General features: G+C 38.8%; 1 protein-coding gene across 16 annotated transcripts in view; it reads left to right on the forward strand.

The window, feature by feature from the left end:
• PHACTR3 (phosphatase and actin regulator 3) overlaps nt 1–24,049 on the forward strand; it is a 313,435-nt gene that overhangs the window by 234,201 nt on the left and 55,185 nt on the right. For all 16 annotated transcript variants that reach the window (XM_069072503.1, XM_069072505.1, XM_069072499.1 and 13 more), the window contains one exon: nt 8,467–8,620. In XM_069072503.1, coding sequence (XP_068928604.1) covers nt 8,467–8,620 — 154 coding nt within the window. The remainder of the gene's footprint in view (nt 1–8,466; nt 8,621–24,049) is intronic.

Below are 24,049 nucleotides of genomic sequence, written 5' to 3' on the forward strand. Positions count from 1 at the left end.
ACACACACACACACACACACACACACACACACACACACACACACACAGAGTAACCATTCCTAGAGGAACTAGTTTCTTTGATTTGCGTATTACCCTTCATACCTATAGATTACAGTGGAATTCTTTAATGGAAAAAAATATGTTTTTCATAGCAGAAATATTTAAGGTATTGATATTTCCCCAAAAGATGTTCACTTGATACAAGGTCTTGGCTATTGCATTTCCTTTGTGGATTATTTACAATTTCTTATTAGATATCCATTGCCACTACATGAACAGCTTATGTCTTTCTTGAAGTATTTATACCATTTCTCATACATCAGAAATAACCATAGAAGGGGCGGCTAGGTGGTGCAGTGAATAGAGCACCAGCCCTGGAGTCAGGAGGACCTGAGTTCAATCCAGCTTCAGACACTTAACACACTTACTAGCCATGTGATTTTGGGCAAGTCACTTAACCCCAACTGCCTTCCAAAAAAAATAAAAGAAAAGAGAAAAAAAAAAAGAAATAACCATAGAGAAGTAAGATCATCAGCTGAGCATATACAGCAGCAAAATACAAAACCTTGAGCAAGTAACTTCCCATTGCAAGTGTAGTGGCAAGAATACTGGATCAAATGTCAGAAGGCCTGGGTTCAAATTCTATTTAGCTGCATGACCTTGAGCAAATCATTTAAAATCTCTGAAACCGAGTTTATTCCTTTGTAAAACTGGAGAATATGAACTAAATGACTCCTCTGGTCCCTTCCAGCTCTGAACCCAGTGAAATCCTTCTTTTGAGCCTCAATTTGCTCATGTGAAATTTGAGGATTGATCTCTAAGCACTGATATTCTGTGATTCTTTAATTTCTAGGTTCTCTTTGCTCCAAGTAGCTCCCAAACTTATTTTTATAAACAGCTTTCATTCACAGCATAAGCTTGAAAGCTTAAGGATCTAAGCACAATGGTCATAGTAGCATTGCTCAGGAATTGCAGCTCTACCCACTTGCTAGTTTCTATTTATCTTTTTAAGCAGAGAGGGAAGAGAGAAAATGAAATGAATCACAGGGAAATCCCACCCTCGCCCTCTCTTCTCTGATTAAGCTAATCAACAAGGCAAAGAAAATTCCTCATTCTCCTAACTCTCCTACCAGCTTTACTGATTTCCAGGAAGACTTCTTAAGGTGGGAACAAGGTGGTGCAGTGGATTAAAATGCTGGGCCTGCAGTCAGGAAGATGAATCTTCCTGAGTTCAAATCTGATCTCAGACACTTTACTAGGTAGGTGACCCTGGGCAAATCACTTAACCCTGTTTGCCTCAGTTTCCTCATCTGCAAAATGAACTGGAGAGGGAAATGGCAAACCACTCCAGTATCTTTGCCAAGAAAACCCCAAGTGGGGTCACAAAGAGTTGGACCTGACTGAAACGATTGAAGAGTAAGGATCAGAATAGCTAAAGTAGTCATTGTAACAGATCAGAATTTACCCATAGCAAGTTACCATAAACATCTATCCTTAGATGTGTAGTTAGTAGCTGGTCCTATAATAAAAATCATAAAACAACACAATGGAAGGGAACTCTAAGTTCAAATCCAACCCTGTTATTTTACAGATGAAGAAATTGAGACCAAGGGAAGGGAAATAACTTGCTTGAGGTGACATAAAGAATTAGTGGCAGGGGCGACTAGGTGGCGCAATGAATAGAGTCAGGAGGACCTGAGTTCAAATTAGACTTTAGACACCTAACACAAAAACTAGCCGTGTGACCTTGGGCAAGTCACTTAACCCCAATTGCCCTCCAAAAAAAAAATTAGTGGCAGAGCCCTGACTGAAAACTGGCCCTCCTAACTTGCAATCCTTTTACTACATCAAACTTCTTTAAATCAGCATTTCCAGTCTGTAAAGTACCTTATAAATTTAAAGCATTGTATAAATATCTTTTGTTCTTATTACTCATCACATTTGTATACTGCTCTCAATTTTCACAATTACTCTATGTGGTGAGTGAGTTGGATTTTGGCATTTTCTCACTTTCTAGTCCCAAGTGTGTCTAACAGATGCACTGATCTGGGGGCAGGAAGATCTGGATTAAAATCCCACTTTTGACACTTATTAGCTATGTGACTCTGGTCAAGTCACTTAACCTCACTGAGCCTCAGTTTCCTCATCTGTAAAATAAGAATAACAGTACCTACTTCACTGGGTTGTTGTGAGGTAATGTATGTAAAGAGCTTTGAACATTTTGAAATGCTAACCTTATCCTCCCTTTCCAGCTCCTCTTTGTGTGTTGTCTTTCCCCTTTTTAACATAAATTCCTTGAGGGCAGGGGCTCTCTTGCTTGCTTATATTTGTATCCCTAACACTCAAGATGGTGTTTAGTAAATGTGATTACTCCTTCTCTTCATTCTTTCTCTACTTGTCCCTTACCTTTGCCTCCTTCTTTCCTTGTCCTTCTCCTTCCCTCCCCTTCTTGTCCTCCCTTCCCTCTCACTCTGTCCTCCTCCCCTCCCTCTTTTTCCCCCCTCTCTCTCCTCTCTCTCTCCTCTTCTTTTCTCTCTTCTTTCTCCCCCTGCATCTCCTTCTCTCTCTCCCTGTCATGGTCCTGCTCCTTCTCCCCCCTCCCTCTTCCTTTCAGTCTCCTTCTTCTTCTCCCTCTGTCATAAATCTCCATTTCAAAATGATACATTTTGAATGTGGGATGTTAATAAAAGAATAAGAATCCTGTCAAGAGTAAATTATACAACCCCATTCTAAACCAAATGTAGATGACTTTTGTATCAAAATAAGCATAGCCCCAAGCCCATTCATGCCAACAAGGTAACAGAAAGACAGGAAGACTTAAAACTACAGTTGACAACTTCCCCCCTCACTTTTTCTTTCTTTGTCCCTTCCCCCAGCCTGATGGCATGGAACCCCTCTGGGCCATGAGATTGTTTACACCACTTAGAAGAGATCTCCAGCTCTATTCCTTCTGGTGATAATAGAGGATCACCAGGTATCCTTCACCCTGACATGCTGTGCTAAAGTCCTGCATGCCTTCCAACTTCAGTGTTACCATGCTTTCCAGGCCCCTGGTACTGAACTGTTGGTGAAACCCAAGGACCTCTGGGCTTTACCATCCCTCCAGCTCTAGTCAAGATATTCTTAGAACATCTGAGTCTTTCCATTTGCCCTGCAGTTGAACTTTCTTTCATTCATTTTCTCCCCCAGTTAAAGTGAAGATCCTTGAGAGTGGGGGGGTTGTCTTCTTTATTCCATTTGTGTTCCCAACATTTAACACAGCTTGGAATTTACCAAACTTAATAATTTCCTTTTCATTTACTCATTCATTCATGTAAATAACTTTTGTATTATCCAAGGCAGTTTAGAATGGCTGATAGAGGGTCAGTCTAGAAGTCAGAGGTCCAGTTTCAACACTTCCAGCCTATAACATATTTTGTAAATTTAAAGCATTATATAAATGTCACTTATTATTGCCCATCATATTTATATAGAGCTTTTAATTCATACAATAATTTTATGTAGTAAGTGGGTTGGATATTGATATGTCCTCTCTTCTTGATCCTGGAGTGTCTACTAGACACACTGATTTGGAGGCAGGAAGATTTGGATTGCTTCTGACACATACTAGCTATGTGACTGTGGTCAAGTCATTCAGCCTTTCTGTGCCTTCAACCAACTATCTTTCCATGATTCTTTAACTCTTTGTTGGCCTTCATTTCCTCAGTGGTAAATGGGGACACTAATAGCACAAGGTTGTTGTAAAGATCAAATAAGATAGCATAGTGCCTGGCACATAGTTGGCACTTAATACATTCTGGTTCCTTTCCCTTTCCATTTAAACACTTAAATTTGTATGTTTCCTAGGCTGGGAGACAGAAGACCAATCTTTGTCTTTGGAATACTTCTTCAAGTCTTCTACTTGCTAACTGTATGACCATAGATTAACCACTTTTCTTAGAAACCCTGTGTGATTATTTATAAAATGAGGATAATAATATTTGTACTTCCAATACTGAGGAGTTGTTTTGAGGAAAGTGCTTAATAAAAAATATGATGCTATATGAATATGAATGATTGTTATCAGTGCCCCAAGTTATTTAGACTTGGTGTCTTGTCTGTTGTAGCTTTGTTAGTAAGGGCAAAATATATCATATGTGTCCTCCTTCAGTATTGTAACATTGTAAAGATGAAATATCAACCAAGCATTTATAGTAGGTTAGTCAATAAAAAACATTAAATTCTTCAAGCCTTTATTAAATACTTGCATGAAGGGTCCCATGCTAGATTATGTTGAAAAATCCAAATTTAAATAAGAAATTGTTGTGATCCTCAAAGAGCTTATAGATTAGCAAGGAGAACTTCTTTTTTTTTTTTTTAAAGCAATTGGGGTTAAGTAGCTTGCTCAAGGTTACACGGCCAGTTATTTCTGGGTGTGGTGCTAAGTATCTGAGCCCGGATTCGATCCCCAGGTCCTCCCAACACTGGGGACAGTGCTCTTACTCGCTGTGCTACCTGGCCACCCGGAGAATTTCTAATAAAGAAAATATGTACCTATGCCAAAAATGTGTTCTGTAATAAGGGCATTGGAAAGGAACAAGTGCTGTGGGAGGACCAGAGGTTAAAATCAATACTCATGAGCATTGACAGGAAAGCTGTCCCGCAGGAGCATGTGCTATGGCCATGCTCAATTTGAGGATTTCAGATCTTAAAACAACTGCTTATTCCATTTCTTGATGACTTGAGCATTCCTCGGTGCCAATAAAACAACTCCATATGGTAGTTTCTTTAATTAAATTTTTTTCTCAAAAAAGAAATCAGCCATCATATGGGAAGAGTTGTTGGCTTGGAAACAAATGCAGAAAGCTTATATGAGTGCACTGAGAAGCTGAAGCTGAAGAACCACAGATGGGTTTGGGATGTGTCTGGGCAGGAAATATTTTCAACAATTAATTCAGTGCCTTTTACATTAAGCCAACATGTACAGGAAAACCAGGCCAGTCATATTTCACCAGATGAAGAACACTTGGGTTACAAAAAAATTCTAAATTGGAAGGTGCTTCAATGGATCTGTAATCCTATCAGTGTGGATTTTCCCTCCACTAATGGGGGGAAGAGCCTACCTACAACTTCTCATCCTAAATTATTCCTAAGTATGTTCCTCCATAGAGCCTTCACAGAGGTATCTACCCAAAATGCTGGAGGCCTTTCTCTAGGTATATTTGTATTTTGTACCAGGGCAGTTCTTGGTCTGCCCATCTGTTGTCTTTTGCACTTAGAGGATCCTAGCTCTAGCTAGCTGTCCAAAGCAGCTAGATCACACAGTGGATAGAGTATTGGGCCTGGATTTGGTAAAACCTGAATTCAGATACAGTCTCAGAGACTTCACAGCTCTGTGATCCTTGGAAAATCATGTAACCGCTCTCTGCCTCAGTTTCCTCAACTATAAAATAGGGCTAATAATAGTACCTACTTTCTGGAGTTGTTGAGAGAATCAAATGAAATGGTATTTGTAAAGTGTTTAGTACAGTAGTAGGTATTTAATAAATCCCTACACCCTTTCCCTAACATATTACATGATTGAATACCTTTCTCTGGTCCCCTCCTTGCTTATTCTACATCAGTGTCCTGTCTCCTTTTCTGATTGTATTTCACCTAGATGGTATCAGTCACACCATTTCTGAGATATACAGACTATCCCCTTAGTCTCAGTGTAATATTAAGCTCTGTATTTTTAATTTCTATCTATACCATGAGTGATCATGACCAAAAGGATAGAATATCTTTATAGAGAGGTTATTTTATTATATTCAAGTACAAGTTGATAAGTACTTGCTCCATGCCAGCAAAGCATCACCTAGTTTAGGTCCATCAAAAATGTATATTTTAGTCCTCATTTTGGACCCAGAAATAACCCTGGATAATACTTAAATAATAAACAGTTAAGAACAGTTTGTAACTAACATATCAATTGCATGAACAACAAACAACTATTTTGATCCAGAATTCAACCCATAAGTATATTCAAATAAAGGGAATTAGCCTCAGTGGTATGCAAAGACAAAAGGGATTCATAAAGACAACCCTAAAGTGCTATGTTTCCTGTGTCTTTTGAAAAAAAAAAGGATTCAATATTATTTTGCTGATAAGTACATTCCAGTTGTCTGGAAATAACAATCCATGATTGTATCAAACTATCAAAGAATGATCTTATAGACCTAGAAAAATAGTAATAGAATTGATCTGGAAAAACAAAAGGTTAAGAATATCAGGGGAATCAATGAAAAAAAATGTAAAGGAAGGTGGTTTAACAGATCCAGATTTTAAATCATATTACAAAGCAGTAATTGTCAAAACAATCTGGAACTGACTGAAAAATAGAGTGGTACATCAGTGGAATAGATTAGGTATGCAATACATACTAGTAAATGACCATAGTAATCTAGTGTTTTATAAACCCAAAGATTGAAGCTTTGGGGGTAAAAAACTCAACATTTGGCAAAATTTTCTGAAAAAACTGGAAAGCAGTTTGGCAGAAACTATTCAAAGACCAACATCTCACCCCATACATCAAAATATAGTCAAACTAGATAAACAATACAGACGTAAAAGATGATATCATAAGTAAATTAGGGGAGCATGGAAAAGTATACCTGTCAGATCTAAGACTAAGGCTAAGGGAAGAGTTTATGACAAAACAAGAGATAGAGAGGATTATGGAAGGTAAAACTGATCATTTTGATTACCTGAAATTAAAAAGCTTTTGCACCAAATAAAAAAGAAAACAATGCAGCCAAAATTAGAAGGAAAATAATAAACTGGGAAAAATTTTACAGCAAGTTTCTCAGATAGAAGTCTGATCTCTCACATATACAAAGAACTGAGCTAAATGCATAAAACTTTATTAAAATAAGAGTCATTCCCCAATTGACAAATAGTTAAAGAATATGAACAGGCAGTTTTTTCAGAAGAAGGAATCAAAGCTATCACTAGTCACATAAAACAATGCTCTAAATAACTACTGATTAGAGACATGCAAATTGAAACAATTCTGAGATACCACTTTGTATCTCTCAGATTCTCCAACATAACAGAAAACAAAAATGCCAAATGCTGGAAGGGATGTGGAAAAATTGAGACACTAATGCACTGTTGGTGGAGTTGTAAACTAGTTCAACCATTCTGAAGAACAATTTAGAGCTATGCCCAAAGGCCAAAGGGCCCAAAGGGGTGGAAAACTGTGCATCACTGTGACCCAGCAATACCACTACTAGGTTTATATCCTAGTAGAGCAAAGAAAATTGAAAAGGACCTACTTTTATGAAAATATTTGGAGCTCTTTTTATGGTGGCAAAGAATTAGAAATAAAGAGGATGCCCGTTAATTGGAGAGAATGGCTGAACAAGTTGTGGTATGTGATTGTGATGGAATACTATTAAGCTATGAGAAATGAGGAGAAGGATGGTTTCTGAGAACCCAGGGAAGACTGATAAAAAAGTGAAATGAACAGAACCAGGAGAGCATCATACACACTAACATCAATATTGTAAGGATAGTCAACTGTGAAAGACTTAACTAACTCTGATCAAGACAAGGATCTAAGACAGTTCCAAAGGACCCATGTTGGAAAATGTTATCCACCCCCAGAGAGACAAAGAACTGATGGATTCTGAATGCAGATTGAAACATATTTTTAAACTTTAGTTTTCTTGTTTTATTTTATTTATGTTTTCTTTTGCAACATATGACTAATATGGAAATATGTTTTGCATGACTTCAAATGTTTAATCAAAATAAAATAGCTTGCCTTCTCAAAGAGGGTAGAGGAGCAGGGAGAAGAGTATTTGGAACTCAAAATTTTTTTAAATGATTGTGAACACTTTTTTACATGTAATTGGAAAATAGTTAACAAAATTAATAAGAAATAGTTTTAAAAATCTATGATTATTACAGATAGAAACTTTCATTTATTCAAGAAGTTTAACATGCCATTCCTTGGCCATTATGGATAAATGAGTGTGTGTATATGTGTGTGTGTGTGTGTATACTTACATATGTATCTGTATATCTACACACAGATATCTACATATGTATGTATTTCTATAGAATTTGAAACAATTTCGTCTCTTGAGCAACTCAAAAATTTCCCCAGAGATTCTGCTTGTTGATATCATTAATTAGCTTAGCAAACCTTTCACACACAGATGTCAAAATAGAAGGTTCTGAGTTATTGTGACCTTAATGTGTTAAGAAAAATGTACAACTAAATGAGACCACTGGGCAAATTGAGCTGGCAGAAGCAGACTTTCCTCGTTCTGGAATTTTCGATTTATAAAATTAATCTTTAAGTGACAAATTGTACTTTTCTGGGGGAAGGTTTTAACCTCATAAGGCTCCAGGACTTTTTCAAAGGGAAAAAAGTTAGATTTTAAGTCACAACTACTTTAAATTTTTTTCTTTCTTTTTCCCCTTCAAACATTCTTTCAGGTACATTACCAAGAAAATGTAAGAAAGAACTTTTGGCAGTGAAACTAAGAAACAGACCAAGTAAACAGGAATTAGAGGACAGGAACATTTTTCCAAGGAGGACTGATGAGGAAAGACAGGAAATCCGGCAGCAGATTGAAATGAAACTTTCTAAGTAAGTAGACCCCTATCTCCCAAGGGAAGAACCTTGACTATATATAAAGTTCAATTCCACTGTTCTTTCTGCCTTGTCAGTGTCTTATGCCTACATATTGTCTTACCTACCTGCTGTTCATCCCCTTTGAGATGTATGTAACTTAGGTTGAGAAATTTATTTGGTTAGAAGTAAAAGAAGGATGAAGCAGTCATAGAATCTTCTTGAGTCTGACATATGTATTCAATATTAAGCAGTTTAAGGACTGGATCTTTGACTTCCTCTATATTAGGGAGACATGTTTACTGGGAAATGCTTTAGAATGATGAGAATGAGTGATGCTGTCTGAAGTCCAAAAGGGTTTTAAAGTCTAATATACATCTGTGAGTCATCTTCAAGTAACAGAACAATTGAGTTCCAGAAACTTCACCCATGCCCTATAATCTGTCCTTCTTGAAAGAAGTAGTTCTCCTCCTATGAAAGAAAGGAAGGAAGGAAGGAAGGAAGGAAGGAAGGAAGGAAGGAAGGAAGGAAGGAAGGAAGGAAAGAAGGAAGGAAAGAAGGAAGGAAGGAAGGAAGGAAGGAAGGAAGGAAGGAAGAGGGAGAGGGAGAGAAAAAGAGAGAGAGAGAAGGAAGGAAAGAGAGAAAGAAAGCAGAAAGATGCTGTGATTCATCAAGGTCTCTCATAAGAGGGAGTCTTAATTCAAGAACTAAGAAAGGAAGAATGGAACTGATAGTCTTATTTCTTCCCTATCTACCAAAAGAGAGAGACCAAATAGAAAAACTAGTTTCTGGGTAGTGTTTGCCATACAGAGAGAGCAGGTATTTTTGGTGCTCACAAGTGCAGAGTGTCTTTGCCAGACCATTTCATTGTTTATTTCATGAGCTGCCCACATTATCCCTTGAACAGTTTCTCTAAATGAGAGAGGGACTTTTGGTAAGCTGTTGTGTGGGAAGACATTTGAATGTAGTGACAATGGGCTGGATGCTGCAGGCACCCATGAGATTTTTGGGGCCCCAGCTTGGGTGCACTGCAAATATGAAATTTCCTCATCATCATGCAGATTGGCTGGCAAATTATGTACAAAAGTGAAATTGTTTGAAGCATCTAAGAGTTGGCTCATTGTTTAATTGTGGACTGGATCAGTTCACTTAGGGATGAGTACTCCATAAATCTGTTCATGGCCTTGGTTCTACATTTTATGGGTGACTTGGATATATATGTCTTATCTTTCCACTTGTCATATATCATGAACCTAGAAGGGTTAACAAATAGTTGAATGGAGGAATTAAGATCCAAACACATCATAATAGGATGAACCTATTACAATGAAATTTAAGAGGTATATAAATATGGAAGCATGTTTTTGGTTCCAAAAAATCAACTCTACAGAATGAGGAGAATGGTGAGTAGGTAATTATTTATAAGAAAAATACCTTGAGGATGATTAAATCGACTTGCAAGATCAAATTGAGTAAACAACAAAATTAATCAACTAACCAACAAAAAATTATCCAATACCTACCGTGTGGCAGGCACTATATAAGCATTAGTGATAAAGACAAAGGCCAAATGTTCTCTGCCCTTAAGGAGCTTGCATTGAAACATGGCATGGGGGGATGGGGGTGGGGAGGGAGTCAATATGCGCACATGCAAGGATTTTCAGAACATATACAAAATGAATGTAAGGTAATTTGGGGAGAGAGGGCAGGAGTAGCTGAGGGCGTCGAGAAAGGTTTCATGTAGAAGAAGGCACTTGAGTGACCTGAAGGACACCAGGAATTAGAAGAGGCAGAGGTGAGGAAGAAATGCATCTTAGGCATGGGAAATAGCTACTGCAAAGGGGAAATGGAGAATCAGGTGTGAGTAACAGCAACAGGCCAAGGTGCCTGACACATAGAGTGTATAAAGGTGAAAAATCTGACATAAAATTGGAAAGATGGAAAGGGTCTAGGTTGTAAAGAATTTTCAAATTTCCAAAGAGAGGCATTTATATATGTTGCTAGAGGAAAATCAGTCTGGTCCCTGTGTAGAGTAATGAATTGGAAGGAAGTGAAGCTTGAGGCAGGGAGAAAACATAGGAAGTTATTTAGAGAAGTCCAGACAAGAGATGGTGAGGGCCTGAACTGGGACAATGACCTTGTAAATGGAGAGAAGGCCATGTAGACAAGAGATACTCTAGAGATAGATAGAAATGGCCATATTTCACAGCTAGTATGTGATGAAAGTGAAGAATTGAGGCCTGAGGTTGTAAACTTAGGTGACTGGAAGGATGGTGGTACCTTCTAAAGTAATAAGGAAATTTGGAAGTGGGGCAGGTGTTTTGGGGGGGAAGATAGAAATGTAATGGCACAACCACACTCTGTGCAAGTAAAAACACACCTGCAATTCTGTACCCCGTTCCGGGTGGCACAGTTTAGGGAGGGTGCTGATAAGTTGGATTGATACTGAAAACTGACATTTGAGAATTAATTCAAGGAACTGGGGGTATTGACCCTATAGGAAAAAGAGACTTAGGGAGAATATTATATAATGCAATAAAAATTTTTAAATACCTGCTGTTTGCAGAGCACTATGACAAGTGTTGAGGGATGTCAAGAGTTTAAATAAGGTACAGTTCCTGCCTTCAAAGAGTTTACCATGTAGCAGAAACATAAGAAAATTGTATAGATAATATTAACACAGTATTGTATTGTAAATGAATTAGAGAATTGCCAGATGTAGTGCCAGGTGAGAGAGGAGGTCTCTACTATTCAAGGTAGAAACTTCCTTGAGAAGACTGCAATTGCATGGGCTTTTAAGGATAAATATGAATTCAACAAGTGAAGAGGAAGAAAGAAGACATTCTAGGATAAGAGAACAGATTAGCAAAGGGATAGAGGAATAAGAATGCGGTGCCCCTCCTTGCAGTTAGAGTTTGGATGCAGCAGAGAGGACAGGGCAGTTAAATGAAATAATGTCAGAAAGGTCAATTGGCATTGGCTGCCATATTGGTAAGTTTTCTCCCAGGACCTGTTTTCTCCCCACGGGGGATGAGCATGTGTTAATAATTGGGGTATTCAATGGGGAGATTTAAGAGGAATGGATTCTCAATTCTTTCCTGGGGGAAAAGAGGGAGCTGTCCAATTCAGGATGCCAGACAGTATAAACCATGGGCTAGCTTGAAATGGTAGCTGGGATATATCAGAAATCCTGAGATATGAGGGGTTGAGATGGAAATGAGAAGCTGAATGTGGTAATGGAGATTTTTCAGGCTTGGAAGTCAGTATAGGAGGGTAGCTTCAGGGAGTGATGGCAGTTACTCATTCTAATGGAACTTTTCTCCTCAAAACTTTAGTCTTTTATGTCATGGCATGCATATGTCTCCTTGGTGTCTCACCTGCCCTGGTTAGGCTATGGGCTTGGAATATAACAATGAATAACAGTTGAAGATAGTCATATCTCAGTTTGACATAATAAAATGTTTTCTAAAAATTAGGATAGTTCAAATGTAGAATTGGGCAGGAAGCAATCCATTTCATCATCCCCGGAAATTTTAATTGTTGTATGATTTCTAGTCAGAGAAGTAGAGATGATTTGTGCCTCAGGTATGAAGGTAAGGTGAAACCCCATGCAAATTTGGGATTCTATGAATCCATTCTAAACTCATATGGCTATTGTACCTAACTGTATTCAATTTTTCTTCTTTACTTGACTTTAGTTCTATCTGTACCATATTTCTAAATTTCATATTACATAGAGTTTATTTTAGCCTAGAATGGCTAGATTCCAAGATCCTGGAGTCAATTTGCAGAGCTCATGGTCCATTATATTCCTCAGTCTTCCTCATTTTCTTGCTTATCATTTTTTATGAGAACAGGAGAGCAGAACAAAACTTTTACCGAACATGGTGTGCTGGGAGCTCTGAGATACTTCTCAACCTCCCCCGCTTTCCCAGAACTCAACCAATAAAGTCCCATGTTTATGAGAAGCCTGAAGGAGAACAATATCTACAGTACCTTGTTAAGCCCAAGGACACTGATACAAACCTCCTCATCTCCCTCTCCATTCCTATATCTGAGCACAGGTCTGAGGATAAAGATCTCAATTAATTTCTCCTGGAGAGAACTAAACGAGTGGGAGAAAAGTTAGATAAGGAACAAATCAACTTGTATAAGCCAGGCCCATGAGGAAGGATATTCACACAGTGAGAAATATTCATACTATATGAAATAACAATAATAGCCAGCATTCATATAGCACTTACTGTGTGCTAGGCATTGTGCTCAGTGCTTTACAGGTATTCTCTCATGTGATCATCACAACAACCCTGGATGGTGGGTATTAATATTATCCAAATTTTACAGTTGAGGAAACCAAGAGAAACAGAGGTCAAATGAATTGCCTATGGTCACACAGCTGGTAAGTGTATGAGGTCAGATTTGAACCCAGGTCTCCCTGACTCCAGGCCTGGTGTTCTATCCTGCACCATCTGGGATACTCACTTTGTTATGCTTGGATAAAAGGCAGAATTAGGAACAAAGATGGAAATGCCAGAAGAGCAGACTTAGGAGCAAAATAAGAAACACCTGGTCACTTCAAGTAAAGGCTGGATGATGCTGTGATATAGATGGAATTTTTATTCAGCTCTAAGTCAGATCTATTACTGTTGAAATCCCTCCTAACTCTGAGATTTGACAATTAGTTGTTCCAAAGAAGAATTGGCTGTCTCGGGAGGTAGTAGGCTTCTTTTCAAAGGAATTCAGTAAAGTGGCCGGACTAATTGCCTTTCTAATTCTGGGACCCTATGATCCCCTGATGTCCTCTTTTTAGAAAGTAATTGCCTTGCTCACATTTTGTTTCCATGTGGTAATGATATTTCCTTTTCAGGTGAACTTTGGTGAGACTGACAACTGACATTATCAGTCAATTGTGTGACATAATAAATGGTATGATATCAGAACTGCTAGGATGTTGCACCCTACTTCCCCTGAATACTTCTCCTCCCAGCTTGCTGATGATTGAAATTGCTTTGACTTAATTCTTTGCACTTGGTTAAAATGCAGCTGCCTCTCGGGACTCATAAATGGGATTCTACATAGTTAAGCCTTCAATAAATGCTTGGACTAAGGTGGTAATGCATTAAACCTCATCAGTCATTTATATCTTGAGATAAACAAGTTTCTCATATTCTTGGCTGATAAGAAGAGGTGCTTTTGTTTTGCTGTTTTCTTCATAATTAACAGAATGGAGAAAGATAAGGGAGTTGAACATCAGGCCCACCTTAAAGAGGATTACTATACTTGACCCATACTATTGGGAGAGAGGAAAGCAGTTCTTTGTTATCACAAATTAATTACAGCAACATGCTTTGGATCTTGAATTCAGTTCGATTTCATTCAGATATTGATTATAGCATAGTGCCTATCACATAATAGGCATTTAATAAATGTTTATTGATTGATTGATTGTCTACCCTATGTTGGACACTTCATTGGATATTGGCAGCATGAGCATCATCTAAGACATAACTATCCTTCCATGGAATTTGCAGTCCAGTAGGGGAATGGAGATGGGTAGGGATATAGCATATGTCTAAATAAGTGGGATAGAAAAGAGACTGGGATGGGGAAAAGAGAAGTCTAGACAAAGTACAATTTTTAAAAAAAACCTTGAGAAGGGAACAATAATTTCTAGCTAGAGAGAAGGTGGCACTTGGTCCTTGAGGGAAGGGGGAAGAAGTGGATATAATCTCTCCTTTTCTTCCCATAATCTTGTTTTGTCTTATGTATCTGCTGTGCTCCTGATTTATTCCTTTCTACATTTTCTCATAAAATATTCCATACCCAGAATGTCCCACCCTATCACCCCCTCACATTACCTCTGTATCTGTCTGTGTTGAAATCCTTCCCATGGCTCTTATGCTCAAATTGGAATTATAGTTATTTGTGTGCATATCCTTTTTTCAAGTCCATAGGCTCCATAAGGAGAGATCCCCTGTATTATTCATCTTTGTCATTCATCCCTCAGGGCACAGAGCCTAGTATATAGTAGCATTCAGCAAACATTTGAATGAATGGATGAACTGACTGAATGAATTTTTCTGGAATCTGTCCCAGGCAGGTGTTTTTAAATAGCTCTTTTTTGATTTGTTTGTCCTATTCTATTACAGGATCACAAACTGTTAAGGCTGAATAGAATTGTAAGCCCAAGTTCACAAAATACTTTCCTTATATATTCCCACATGATCTTCACAGCAACCCTTTGCTGAGGAAGGCACTGCAAATATGATACTAATTTTAGAGTGCAGGAAACTGAGACTGTGGTCAAAAGCTAGTAAGTGAGTAGCAGAATGAGGATTTGAGCTCAACACCTCTTGACCATTTGCACTGTATTATAATTGAAAAAATGGTCTCGTTATTGGTTTGCTGCTAGGTCTGATATTGTTTTTCTTTAATGTCTCCCTAAAAATAATTTAATTAAATTCATTTCCCTGAATGTTGTCTCCTTTAAGAGATGTTTGGTTTGGTTTGGGAGGCTTTTTGGTCAGGCCATTTTTCTCTAAATAAATCAGCCCCTTGTAACCATAGCAATGTGCCCTCCTTTCCTAATTGAATTGTTGTTGTTGCTGCAGGCATCTTTCACTGATTATTAATCTTCCATTGGTGCCTGGGGCTTTGGAATGCAATGGTTTCTGCTTTCTAAAAGCTTGTAAGGTAGTAATTGTTATTCCCCTGAATTTGTCTTCTTCTTTACTTCTTCTCTGTCAGATTTAATACGGTTTATTTACTATAAGAGGCTGGTGCATGTGTGCATGTGTATACGTGTGCGCGCGTGCATCAGTGTGTCCATGTCTGTATATGCATGCTTGTATTTCTGAACCTTTGCTGTAGAAATATTTAACTTTTTTTAGAGAAATAATTATTAAACTCAATGACTTAGTCCCTCATTTTCTTTACTTGAACTCACCCTCAAATCCCCAAAACATTTAAAGATCCCAAAAGATGTGTGTGTACATGTGGGAATACATGAATAAGCATACAGTAAAACAAATATGTTGCCCATGTGCTCTCAATACTATGTAGGGGATGGGTGTGTCATTTCAAGATCCAACTCAAGAGCCAAAATGGTGGAGTAGAAAAGCATTCAGACAAACTTTCCCAAATTCCTCCCCAAACAGCTCTAAAACTGCACTTCAAATTAAACTCTAGAGTGTGAAAAACAACAAAAGGTCAGGCAGAACAGTGTTTTAGGCCACTACAACTTAAGAGTTCAGCAGGAAAATTCTGTCTCACCAGAGCGGTGGTTGAGCCTGGAGCACAGCATAGACTGCCCAGCGCAGGTGAGCCCCAATGCCAGCAGTAGACCTTGGAGGTTGCTACATTGGCAGAGGCAGCAGCTTCAAGAGCTCTCAGCCCATGGAGAGTAGAAGGGTTGGACAACTGGTTGGAAGGAAATTGCCGGAGACCTTTTGCTGGTGCTACGTTCAGGACCCGGTTGCACTGTCCATACACAGCTCCAAGTGCAGTCCCAGGGCCAAAAGGAGCGATAGTACTTGTAGCCATAGAGGAGCAGGGGCCCAGGTCATGGTTCCAGGGCAGAGAGTAGTACTTGTGGTCAATTATGGGGAGGGGGGGGCAGATCTAGGGGTCCTGTCTTAATACCAAGATATCAGAAAGTATTAGCAATTACCGCTGAAGGAGAGTGGAGGATCTGGTCACAGTGCCAGGGCCAGAAGGAGTGCTAGCTCTGGTAGCTACAGGGGAAAAAGGTTCCTTCCTGGATAAAGACCAGAGCACAGGTCAGAAGAGTGACCACACCTGTACAGACCCCCAGAGCTAGCTCTGAAAATAGAAGACCAAAAGGCCTGAAGTGTGGGAGTGTGCCCCCTCCACCATGGGGCAGAGCCCAACTTTAACATGAAGCTAAAAGTCAAGAAATAGGCTGGGAAAAATGCGCAAACAACAACAAAAGAATCTGACCATAACAGATTACTGTGGTGACAAGGAAGATTAAGACACAAACCCAGGGGAAGACAATGATGTCAAAGCAACTAAAAGCAAAGCCTCAAATACTACACAGGGAGCAACAATTTTAAAAGAATACAGCTTTTCTGATATAGAATCATAGATCCACAGATTTAGGGCCAGAAGGGTCCTGAGACACTATTTGTCTCACTTTACAGAAGCCCTTAATCCCCCTTAGTGCTAGTACTTTCTCTTTGTTTATTTTTTCCAATATATTATATCGATATAGAGATATATTTCTATATCTCTATATCTATAGCTATATACAGATATACCTTTTCATATGTAGTTATTTGTGTGTTGCTTCCTTCGTTAGATTGTGAACTCCTTTGGAGCGGGGGCTGTCTTTTTTGCCTTTCTTATATCCCAAAGTACTTAGCACAGTACCTGAAACTTGGTGGGCACTTGAAAATGTTTGTTGAGTGACTTACAGGTGAATGACAGTCTTACATACTCCCAGGAGGGGAGAGGATGCCAGGGAACTATCACAAAACGGAAACCAAGATCCAGAGAGGTTAAGGAAACACAGGTGGTGACCAGCTGAGCCAAATTTTAAACCTAGCTACTCTGATCTCGAATTCAATGCTGTACTACCCTGCCTCCCTATTTAAAATGATAGTTGTCATTAGTAATACAAGTGTATGTAGTCTGGATTATTATTATTAGTCTATATTAAAAGGACACCACTTATGTTATACTAAATTGGATGCTATCATATCTAGGCTGAAAATGTCTCACTCTTAGACATTTGTTAGCCATAGAATTTCTACACAACTGTCCTGGGCTCCAGTTTGCCTTTCTCTGGAAATGCATTTAGCTTTGGACCAACAAGTCTTCAAGGCCAGACATTCTATGAGCTGAGATTTATAGATATTCTAAAAGCTTTGGTAGAATCCAAGAAATTTTTAAGTGTTGTGTTTTACCCATTTGTTAGCATAGTTCAAAATATTTTTTGTAGAATATTCCTTACAGAAAGACTGATCAGTAAGCTAACTGAATTTCCCATAATACACTCATAAAATGTGGGTAGAGCAGCAGTGGCAAAATAGCTCCTATGTCATTCAAGGGTTAACAAAGCTTCCAAATACCCATAACCAAGGAAGACCACTCAATAAGCATATTCATAAAGGACATGTGGTAGGAGTCAAAACCAAAGGACCCTACCCTAAGCTTTACAGAAGCAGAGTGAGACAGGGCAGGAGGGAACATCTTATCTTTCTTCACCTGAAGTATTGCCATAAACCCCTGCCTCTCCCACCTCGAAGGACCTTCCCCCATGTTTAGCTTTCCCAAGTGTGAGAAAATACTGGGTGGTCTGTATGTACACTAAGTTGATTCTCTCTCTTCTGCCACCCTTTACCCCTACATGAATGGTGGGAGTGAGACCACTTGGGCATGCATCTGTTTGGCCCAGTTTCTATTCCCCCTGTCTTCAAGGTACCTCTTTCCTGGGACTGGGCATTCTCCAACATCAGACCCAGGGAATAATAAGTGGGACTGGAGTAACACCAGAATTCAGACAGTGATGGTGAGAGAGGTAGGTGAGTTTATAAGAGTGTTAGATCTCTCACAGATGTAACTACTGCTTTGTTTAGCAAGGGTAGTTATTTAAAATAGGAATCTGCCGGCTCTCATCCCTTTCAGAGCCAAATTCATAAAAAGAAAAAAAAATGAAAAAGCCTTCTATACTTATTGGCTCCACTTTTCCTCCCACTCACTTTTCAACCCCTTGCAGTTAGACTTCCAACCAACTCACTGAAATTGCTTTCTCCGTGGTTATCAAGACTGGATTCACTTTTTTCTCCATAGCCCTCATCCTTTTTGACCACCCCTGCAGTTTCAACACCATTGGCCACTCCTTCTTCCTGACTACTCTGTCTTTCTTGGGTTTTCATACCAAAGCTCTCTCTCTCTCTCTCTCTCTCTCTCTCTCTCTCTCTCTCTCTCTCTCTCTCTCTCTGTTCTTTCTGCCTAATTATTCTTCTCAATCTCTTTTCCTGGATCATTATCTCACACCATGAATATCCTCTAAGACTTTGTCCAGGGTCCTCTCCTCATCATTTTCTAACCCCTCTGTTTTTGTGATCTCATAAACCCCCCCGCAGGCTGATATGTCACCCTTTTTCAGATGACTCTGAGTTCTCTCTGTCTGGCCCTAGTAGCTTCAACTCAAGTTCTGCTTTCGATGGGACACCTCCATCTGGATGTCTCCTAGGCATCTCAGGATCATCAGATCCCAGATAGAACTTACCATCTCTCCTCCTTATTTCAATAGAGGGCACCACTATAATTCATCAGTCTACAAATATTTATTCAGATCTTACTATATGCCAGTCACTAGGCTAGGTACTAGGAGTACAAAAACAAAAAGACAGAACTATCCCCATTCTCACAGAACTTCTTCTATTAAGGAAGACAGCATGTACATATGCAAATATGTACAAAATAAATATACACGGAATAAATTGATGACTAAGTACAAAGTAGTTAAGGAAGGAATGAGGAAGGGCACAATAATTGGGATTTGAGGAAATTCAAGAAGGCTAGAACAGATGCTTCAGCTGAGTCTGGAAGGAAGTGAGGGACTGTCTGAGTTGGAGGTGAGGGACGATTGGGGGCAGCTAATCCAAAGGCCTATAGAAGAAAAGTGGATTGAGTGAGGGACCAAAATAAAGCTAGTTTCGCCCAACTATATAGTATAGGAAAGAGAGTAATGTTTCATTTTCATGAGACTGGAGAGATCCCATCCCACTAGAATGCAAGCTCCTGGAGGGCAAAAGAGCATTTTGTCTTTTTGTTGCTCCTTCTATCAGTACTTATCTCAGTGTCTGTGTATATCAGGTGCTTAATAAATGCTTATTGGATTGATGATCAATGATGATTGATCAGGTGATGATGAGCTACCTGATGATCTGTGGTGGGAAGATCTCTCCTCCCCCAGTCCCTCATCCCTACTACCCTGGGGTCTCTGTTTCTTCCCTGCTCCAATTAAGGACAACTTTTCTATCTCTTGCCCCAAGTTTAAAAATTCCTACTTACAGCTTTACAAGAATTACAGCCTGGTATTAAAAGCATAGATATACATTGCCTCACTTTGCAGTCAGGTTAGGGAGAAGTTGATGTGAATCAAATCTTTATAAACTGGAAGTATATAATGATTAAATTAATTGCAATGAATTCTTTTGTAAACTGAATCTCCACTTTTTTAAAAGAATTCAGAGTTTCTTGTGTTGCATTTGCTTAAGTTAGGGTATACTATATATCCGCCATAATATAAGTCAGTATCTCAGTGATATATGATTCAATTTGTGTGCCTACTCTTTATATTGTCTTACATGATACCTATAAGTGACTTAGCAGATGGTCTTTGAGAGTTGCTGGGGCTAAAGGGATCACTACCCTAAAACCAGCCAAAGGGTCAAGTGGTAAATTTTAGTGAGACTGGCTTTCAGATGGCAGACATGCACAGTTAGCCTTTCTAGTTGGTAGGGCCTGCTGGACCTTGTGTTCTAATCTCACCATAGCCTTCAAGAAGCATGAGTTAGCTTTATAACACAATTAGGCATTGGAGAGGGACTTTAATAGAAGCCTTCTACCAAAGCAGTTGCAAATTGGGATATGAAGGAAGGAAGGATAGGGATGTTCTCAAAAGATTTTTCAAAAGGAGAAATCTTTTCTGATTTGTCATCCTACCTGGTAGATAAAGAATGAGCCAGATGATTCCTTGAGCTTTGTTCATGTAGTACTATAATACCTTGAAAGACAGGTGATTTCACCATTGTGGGCACTCTCTACAACACAGATTGCAGCTCCTCTGTATTCTAGAATTGCCACAGCCAAAAATGTCATTATGTAAAAACCATCTTTCTAATGATGAGCTTGTAACTGAGCTTAGCTAGGTAGCCTTGGAGAAGAGAGATTAGATAGGTTCTGGGTGACTCCAGAAGGCAGAAATAGGACCAATAAGTAGAAAGGAAAGGGAGAATAATTATAGATCAATATAGAAATTTCCTACTAGAACTATACAATAACAGAATGGCCTTGCCTTCGGAAGACCATGATCCTCTTCCCTGGGATCTTTAGTATAGTCACCTTTGGAACTCCCCCCTGGGGCTAAACTGTCCTACTTAGTGAGCTCATGAGTCCACTATATCTAGCCAGTCCCAGACCATGAATCATGGCTTATCCCAGGCCCTACCTGGGCTTCTTGCCAATTACCCTGCCTTTTTTATTTTTGCTCATGTCTGAAAATGTATGTCTTATTCCGCATATCTAGTCTTTCACCTTTATGCCAGTAGCTGAGAAACATGATTCATCATCACTCCTGGAGTCTTGACCTGTTATTGCTTTGATCATTCATAATTCTTAAGTTCTTCATGGATGTTTTCCTTTACAATGTTGTCATCATTGTATAAATTGTTCTATTCTGCGTGTTTCATTCTGTTTCAATTCATATAAGACTTCACAGGTTTCTCTGAATTCATTCTTTTTGTTGTGTCTTATGGTTCAAAATTATTCAGTTCTATTCACAAACTCTTAATTGTTCAATCATTTCCCAATTGATGGGCACCTACTTTGTTTCCCATTCTTTGTTACAACAAAAAGTGCGAATATAAAATATACTTTGTACCTGGGTCTTGAAGTAGTGGTTGTAATCTAGTATTTATATATTGCTTTAAGGTTTGTAAAGCACATTTATAAATATAATGATAACAACAATAATTACAAATAACATTTATATAGTACTTACTCTATGCCAGGCACTGTGCCTACCACTTTACAATTACAATATTATCTGATTTAATCTTCACAGCAACCTGGAATGTAAGTGCTATTATTATCCTCATTTTACAGTTGAAGAAACCAAGTCAAACAGAGGTTAAGTGACTTGCCCAGTGTCAGTTGGACTGGATTTGATCTCAAGTCTTCCTTATTCCATGTGAGATACATGCCTAGTAGTACTATTGGGTTAAAGGGTTCCCATAGTTTAGTGATTTCTATTCACCTCCTTCTCCTTACTCCTACCACTTAGCTCTCTTACTCTTGCTTATTTATTTAAGAATGTTCAAGCAGATAAACATTTGTTGGAAATATTTAGACAGGAGCTTGGACTAGGTGAACTTTGAGGTCTTTTGAACCTCCAATATTTATTGATTCTGTGAATAACTGTTTACAAAGCATTTTTTTTTTGCAATACATTAGATCATAATCAATTGATCAACAAGTACTTATGAAATGCCTACTAAATGCCAGGAACTGTGCTAGCCACCAGGGATATAAGGACAAAAATGACAGTCCCTCCCCTCAAGGAGCTGACATTGCATAAGGGTAGACATAATGTACATAGTATATGCAAATATATGCAACATTCCTGTGAGGTGGGCAGGACAATTATTAACCATATGTGGCAGAAGAGGAAACTGAGGTCCAGGGAGGCTAAGAGACTAGACCAACCTCCCAAAGCAAGGAAGCAAAAGAACCCAGAATTCCACTCCAATTTTCATTCCTTGCTAACTACACTAGGCAGTCTTAAAAACCCTTTCCCTTGGGGACTTCCTCCTCTCCCAAGATTCAAGACTGATATGCAAAAATACCTGATTGATTCTAATTGGAACATTTAAAAATTGGGTACTTAGCATGTTAACACAATATATTAATGGGGCCATGTGGCTGTTACTTGGTACATCTTGTGCTATCATAGCTAGGACAGTGTGATGCTTCTTAATGCTCCCGCAAAAATACAAGTTCCAGGAAAAGAATGACTGTGCTTCTCATTCCAGCCTCATGTTCTATTATACTTCCTCAGGTATTTTAAAAAGGAAATGCAGGATGTTTAATAGTAGCCAATAGAAATGAACAATAATGTGGTCATCTGAGATTGTGTCTGAACCTGACATCATCATGTTCCTTTTGCAAACGCTATCAGTTACACACCACATGGTATATAGTTTTCCCTTTTTCATGTACAGAAGTACACATTGAAATCTTGATTTTTTTCACCTATTAAAAAAGCCCTTCTCTCTTTGCAATTTGCTATGTATTTTATGTGTATTTTATTATTTAATTTTCATATTTTCTACCAATGGAGGTCCTAATCAATGTCTAGTGCTGGAGGGGTTCCAGTATCTGTACCGATAGTGGACAAGCTTTGGAGGAGATTTGAAACCAGAACAGTTTCATAGCCACAAGTTGTGTAGCAGACTATATCTTTTGTCTAGGTCCTAGGACCAGGCTAGCTAAGGCTGAGGGGAAGGGGTTCTTAACCTTTTTTAAATTTTTGTGCCCCTTTGGTCATCTGGCAAAGCCTATAGAGCCTGCAGCTTATATGGCAATTATATAAGTACAAAAATAATTCACAATGCAAGGAAAAATGAGAAAAGGCAGATGTGTTAAAGAAGCATAGGGGAAAATACACATAAGAAAAGACTGAAGTTATGATGCAATCTGATCTTAATGGACAAACTGTGCTGTCCCAGAGTAGCAAAAGCACAGGTTAGTGTTTCTCACTGGAAAAAGTAGCCCATGATCCCTTATTGTCTCTTTAAAACAGTGTGTTCTATCTCCATATCTTAAAATAGATCAGCCTTTTCTCTATAGAACATCTAGAATGTAAGAATTCTTTGCCCAACTGTCATCCTACCTTTGGCTTTTTGCTGGTGCTTAAACCAAACACCCACTGGTTGTGAGGGTACATATTCTTGAAGAAAAATAAATAACCTAACATGATTCAGCACCATTAGATGATGCCATATTTCTTGGCATCATGGAATCCAAAGGGCTTGAAGAAGCTACTTCCTTCATCTCCTTCCCTTTAGCAGAACCAAGGCTCATACTAATTCCTTTGGTAGATTGCAGGCGCATTGAGAGCAGATGCTATCTTTTTTATTATCTTTGTATTTTCCCCATTGCTTAATACAACTTTGCACATTCTACCATATTACAATGGAGCCATGTTTTCTATAGCATGGATGTTCTTCCATTAATCATAACCTATCCCTACTTTTTTCATCTTCTTTGCTTCCTTTCCACGTTTTTGCATAAACTCTCTACCCCCATATAGAGCATAAGATGCCAGATTTAGAACTGGAATAGACTTTAGAGGCCATCTAATCCAACCCTCCTCATTGTGCTGATGAGAAAAATCAGACTGATAATTTAAATGATTTGCTAGCAGTCACCAGGTAGGAGGTGGCAGGCTTGGTATTTGAACCAAGGAGCTCTGACTCCAAACTCCTTGCTCTTCCTATTGTACCACATTGTGTCTTGGGGGCCTCTGTCTAGTTCTTGTAATATTTTTCTGGTACCAGTGCAGCACTAAACTTCTCCTCTTTACCTAAGAACAAAACAAAAAACAGAACACCCAAGACTTTCCTTCTATGCATAACAACCCCTTCTTTATCCTCAAGCCCAATTCAATAAGAATTTAACCTCCATCTGTTGCAT

This window comes from Petaurus breviceps, unplaced genomic scaffold (genome assembly GCF_028583685.1).
Source record: "Petaurus breviceps papuanus isolate PSGF00001 unplaced genomic scaffold, PetGlider_PUasm1.0 90847, whole genome shotgun sequence".
Taxonomy (NCBI): Eukaryota; Metazoa; Chordata; class Mammalia; order Diprotodontia; family Petauridae; genus Petaurus; species Petaurus breviceps.